Source organism: Prionailurus viverrinus, chromosome D4 (genome assembly GCF_022837055.1).
Source record: "Prionailurus viverrinus isolate Anna chromosome D4, UM_Priviv_1.0, whole genome shotgun sequence".
Taxonomy (NCBI): domain Eukaryota; kingdom Metazoa; phylum Chordata; class Mammalia; order Carnivora; family Felidae; genus Prionailurus; species Prionailurus viverrinus.
Window position 1 is genome coordinate 19,447,243 of NC_062573.1, and position 6,000 is coordinate 19,453,242.

Here is a 6,000-nt window from a genome sequence, read left to right on the forward strand (position 1 = left end):
CAAAATTTTAAAGAATTTTATACAAGTAGCAGTCTATTAGACATCTCAGAATGCTAATTTCTATTTTTTTTTTTACAGTAAATCATCTCTTTAAAACAAAACTTCACATAATTAAGAATATTCTCTTTTAGCAATGGTCTTCTCATCCAACCTACTCATTTTGTTTCTATCTTGTCTGAATATTTTATAAGGGATGCATTACTATCATGGTAATAAAAAGATTGTTTTGCATTGGTTAACACTAAAGGCAGTGCATGGTAACGGTCAAACAAATGGTACAAAATGGCTGATTAAGTGTCAAGAAAATTTTGGCGGTTAAAAAAGATGGAGAGGAGGAACGCCTGGGTGGCTAAGTCGGTTAAGCATCCGACTTCTGCTCAGGTCATGATCCCGCAGTTTGTGACTTCAAGCCCAGGTTTGGGCTCTGTGCTGACAGCTCAGAGCCTGGAACCTGCTTCAGATTCTGTCTCCCCCTCTCTCTGCCCCTCCCCTGCTCACACTCTGTGTCTGTCTCTCAATAATAAATAAATGTTAAAAAAATTTTTTTTAATTAAAATAAAAAGAGGGAGAGGAGTTTCAGCATTCAAAAACTAAAGCAAACACAAACAATTTAAAAACAAATCCTGTTCCTTTTTCCACTTTGTACATCTCCTACTCTTAGCTATTGAGCCACTAGGTCAGCAAGGCTCCCAGAAGACCCAGACAGACCCTGTCCCAACGTGCCTGTATTCCTCCAATGCTGCCACTCAAAGACCGCTAAACATATAGATATTCAACAAATGAATCACTCTCATGATTCCTATATCCCAGTCCTTTTTTTTCCTTTATTTTTGCTCTTGCACATCTCAAACTCTTAAGACTTTCTATATTGGCCACTTGAAGTTACTTAATTTTCTTAATTCCTTCTAGGTAAACATCAAACAAGGGCAAACCTTTGAATAGCCAAAACACAAGTCTCAGAGAGCAAAAACTGTTCATTTTATGTGGATTTCCTTACAGGTCTCACTAAAATCCTGTTTTCTCTGCTTTATTAAAAAATCTATTTCTAATATCCCCGGTTACCTAGTTTTCACCACAAATTAGAAACAGGACACTTAGAGTCTCCCTATATTAATAGAACATTCATCCTTTCTTTCCTTACAGTAATTCTACTCAAATACTGTATCAAAAATAGATATCAGGGGCATCTGGGTGGTTAGGCAGCCGACTTTGGCTCAAGTGATCTCAAGGTTTGTTCAAGCCGGTATAGGCTCTGTGCTGACAGCTCAGAGCCTAGAGCCTGGAGCCTGCTTTGGATTCTGTGTCTCCCTCTCTCTGCTCTTCCCCTGGTTGTACTCTCTTTCTCAAAAATAAACATTAAAAAAAATTAAAAATATATAGATATTAAAAAAAATCACTATAAACATTTCTGAAATTTAAATCCACTAAAATGAAATCCTACAAGGGGTTCCTGGCTGGCTCAATTGGTGGAGCACAGGACTCTTGATCTTGGGGTTGTAAGTTCAAGCTTCACACTGGGTGTAAAGATTACCTAAAAATGAAATCTTAAAAAAAAAGAAAAGAAATCCTACAAATCATGTTAATGTAAATGCTCCATATCAACGATTAAATGTTTTCATTTCTTGCTCCAAACAATGCTAGTTTTTATATTTATATAAATAGTAACACAATTATATTTAGAAAAATAGCAACAAAAAGCTGAAAAAGCCAATCTCCATGACAATGAACTTTCTAAAAATACGCTTTTAGAAGCGTATTTATAATTCGTGTAACATAAGACATTCCCTTGTAAATAAACTGGTAAACAGCAAATATAGTTAAGAATATATACAAAAACAATATTGGCTCTAAAATAATTAATGCACAAAATGCCTACAAATCTTACAGAACAGCCAGTAGAGCTATAGAAAGTCAGGGCATAACTTCAATTAATCCACAGATATTTACAAAAACCTCCTTGAGGCTTCAATAATTCTGGAACTAATTCAGAACATTACAAACTGGTAAAGTTCCTGTGGCACCAGTATTACTGCAAAGAACCAAATTCACATAGACATTTTATAAAAAGTTTTGTCTGAAAGCGTTAAACAGACAGCTGCACTTTAACTTTCATCCTTTAACTTACTAGTACACACTAAGCCATAAAGAAACATTCAAGAAAAATCTGACTATATTAGTAATATCAATCCACAGGGTGTTGTCAGTTACTCAGGATACTGAAAAGTTACTCATCTATAATTGCTATCTCCTGTACTTTAAGAATTTATCACAAAGCATACTTCTACATATTATTGAAATAAAATTATTTTGTGCCACAATTCCACAAAGATTGGAAACTATGTTTCTTAAATAATTGAAGATGCAGAAAACTTCACGTTAAGCGAGACAGGTAAAACTTAACACTATATCCTCACCCAAAGACAGCCATTGCTAATGATCGATTTCATTTACTAACCACCAATTAAATACCATTATATCCTCACATCTCCGAAAGGCAGGTACATAGCAAATAAGTTAGAGGCACAAATGGCACTGGTCTATTTAACACCAAGAACCCTGATCTCCACCAAAAATAGAATCAACTATTTTTTTAAATATAGATTGTTAAAAAGTAGCTGGTTTAAACTTAACATGTCAATCTTAATGGTGTAAAGGAACCACAATTCAAAAACAAAAGCAATAGATTTACACCGGTGGCGTTTTTAGATTCCTGGCATAAAGTTGTACTGACATCTTGCAGTCACAAATACAGACGATGGCACGAGAATTTACCACGTGGACTTTCGAAGTGTTCGTGGGTTTGACGAGAGAAGAGATTCAAAGTTTTTATTTTCTTTTTTTCTTCCCTGAAATTCTGTTATTTGGGGGCCGGGGGAAGGGTGCAGGGTTTCCAATACCTACATTAGAAGACTTCTACCACAGAGGAGTCCTTAACCTGGAGTTGAGTGTGAGCCTGGATTTGAAGGGCTCTAACGCAAAAAATCTTCACCACCACACAGGCCTGGAAGTGCGAATTACGTATGGGTGTGGGCTTGGTGGCGGGAGAACTGCGGCTAAACGATTCACGATAGTATATGCAAATAAAAGGATTACCAGTTCTGGAGAAGAGGCAAATAATTCATTTTCACCACTCACCTTTCGCTCTGCGGCTGACGGAACCTGATAGCTTTTTTTAAAAGGCTCATTATCTTCAGTTACCACCTCCTAGACCTTAGCGCCTAACCAGGTCCGAGCAGGGGTAGTGGCGACGCCTACAACTCCCTCCCGCACCTAAGCACCCAGAGAGCCCGGCTCCATCACCGAGGAGGCCTTGACCTCCCCTCCCCCTCTGGCCCAACTACCGAGAGCACCCGGGCCCAGACCTCCTGTGCCCGGCGGCCGTGTGCTCCACGCCATCTGCCACCAGGGCCTCGGCGTCCGTCCACTGCTTCCCCTTACTCCTGCCACAAAGCCTGCGGCCAACTCCGAAGGCTCGCGTGGGCCGCACGCCGCCGCGGCCCTGAGTCCTCAGGCCTTAACCAGCTCCCGGAGCTCGAGCCCCACGCTCGCTGCGCACTCCCGGGTGTGCTGAGGGCTCTCTTCGATCGGGCGCTCTGCCGGGCCCTGCTCGGAGCTGAAGCCCAGGCCCAGCGCACAGAACCGCCGCACCGCCCCCCGCTCAGGCCCGGCGGCCCCCTAGCGCTCCCCGAGGCCCGCGCGCGGCCGCCCCCGCCCTGCCCGGGCCCCGCGCTCCCCACCGCTCGCACCGTCTCGTCGGGGTCTATGTCGATCTTGAAGGTCTGCTGCTGGAGGGTCTTCAGGGTGACCAGCATGGTGCCGCCGCGCAGCTCCGCTGCCGGGCCTGCTCCGGGTGCTGGCCGCTGGGCGGGGTCTGTGGCCTGGCGGGGCCCCGGGGTCGCCCGCGCTCCTAGCGCACTCGGGAGGAAGGCGGTGGGGGTGGGGGCTTGTCACATTCGCCCTGCGGAGCGGCCTCTCCCCCAGCCCTGGGCCCGGGCCGCGCCGCTGCCTCCGCGACTGCGGCCTTCCCCGAGAGTTTGGGCCGCCGTGCTTCCTCACGCGCCCGGCGCCAGCCACTGAGTCCAAGAGGCACGAGGGGTCTGCGAGACAAGCAGAGAATCCGCTAGCTCACCACAAGCTGGTGGCCGCCATCAACGTGACTCGCCGAGACGCGCCCCCTCCCCCACCCGAAAAAATCTGGGGGATGGGGCCGGGCTGGCTAAGCACGCAGGCGTAGGGTGCGGCGAGGCTGTGCGCAGGCGCAGCCAAGAACTCCGCCCCGGAATTGGGGCTGGACGGATTGCGGCTCTGGAATGTCGGCGGCCTGGATCGAGCGTGCGCAGGCGCAGTCAGTGGGCGTCTCGAGGGCTGTCGGGGCTTCCTTGTGGCGTCTGCACCCGGGGCGTTCTCCCGCCGGTCGCTGCTCCGCCTACGTCCAGGCTCCTCCCGGCTGCCTGAGTTGCGCAATCCGTAGCCGGGGAAGCGCTACGTGGAGACCGCGCTAAGTGGAAGCCGAGCTCTGGAGCTGGGGAACAGGAGGGCGGTAGGTTGAGGCGGGGTTTGAGTGAAAGGATCGTGTTAACCACGGTACTGGGCCGGCGCTTACTGGGCGCTTGCCGTGTGGATGAGCCACTGTGGTGACGACTCTGATCCTTTACTCCTGAGAGCGCAGACCCCTGTGCCACACTGCCTGGGTGGACCTTGGGCGTAAATAGAAGGACCGATATAGGAGGTCAAGTTCTTTCACTCCTCTGGGTGGAACTGTTCAGTGGCTGCTGTCACCCAGAAGTCAGACTGCTTGCAACTGGATACATAGCCCTTGCCTTCACCACGTCTCCCTCCTCTCCCTTGCGCTCGGGTGGTTGGTGGGTACTAGGCACGTGCTCCTGCCTGAGAGCCTGCCTTTGCACTTGTGCCCGCTCCTGAGTCCTCTTTACCCAGATGCTTGAGTGGCGGCTCACTGTCTCGCCTCCTTCAAACCTTTGCTCAAAAGTCACCTTCTCAGTGAGGTCTACCCTAATACTCGGCTGAAAACCGTAACTACACTAGCTTTATTATCCTGTTCTGTTATCTCTATAGCATTTATCATCTTATAATTACTAGATAATATACATATTTATTAAGTTTATCATCGTTCTTTTCCTCAAACCCCAGACTGAAACTGCACAAAAGCGAGGATTTTGTTGTGTTAACCGATGTGTGAAGAAACGTGCCTGACAGCAGGCACACGATAAATATTGGAATGGGTAAATGTGCTTCCATTCCCTCATCAGTAAGGCACAGATAATAATAACTCAACTCCATTGATTTTGGAGGGGGTTGTTGAATAACGTATGTAAAAACTTAGTACAAGGAACATAGTAAGCATCACCTTAGTAGTTAGCTATTTGTAGTATGCTCATTTACAGATAGGAAAAGTGGAGTGCAGAGATGCTGAGTAATGTGCCTGGAGTCACCCACCTAGTAAGTGACAGATGCAGCATTTGAACCCAAGCAGAATAACTCCAGAGAACTTGCTCCAGGTGTCCGGCTGCTCTCAGTAAGGTACACATTTGACATAAAGTGGTTCAAGTATAAAGGAAAATAACAGTTATACCACTAACCATGTGGCCAGTTGCAAATTACATCTCTGTGCCATGATTCTGATATAATGTCCCTGCTTGGTTTTTCTTGGATCTTAGCGCTCAGATATAATTCTTCCATGGAACTTTCTTTCCCTGACCAACTTCCTTCTCCACTGACCTGGCATTTCCCCTTTCACAGCACGTATCTCCTTGTATTGTAATTCAATATCTAATCCTCTGCCGTCTGTATTCCTGTATATCCACTGTTGGTCACCAGGTGATCTTATCTTGTCCTTTGTTTTGAAATACCTCCAGCTTGGACCTGTCCCCTTCGGTGTAGACAGAGTTAGCCAATTGCCTAAACAATATCTTCACTTAGAGTATAACAACCTTCTGAAGACTATCACAACCAAACAGAACCATTGATTTTTGTCTGGAC

At 46.3% G+C, this 6,000-nt stretch overlaps 1 protein-coding gene across 1 annotated transcript in view; it reads right to left on the minus strand.

Moving 5' to 3' along the window:
• RAD23B (RAD23 homolog B, nucleotide excision repair protein) overlaps positions 1 to 4,229 on the minus strand; it is a 48,009-nt gene extending 43,780 nt beyond the window's left edge. The window contains exon 1 of the mRNA XM_047830411.1: positions 3,747 to 4,229. Coding sequence (XP_047686367.1) covers positions 3,747 to 3,812 — 66 coding nt within the window. The 5' untranslated portion in view covers positions 3,813 to 4,229. The remainder of the gene's footprint in view (positions 1 to 3,746) is intronic.
• Between the last annotated feature and the right edge of the window lie 1,771 nt (positions 4,230 to 6,000).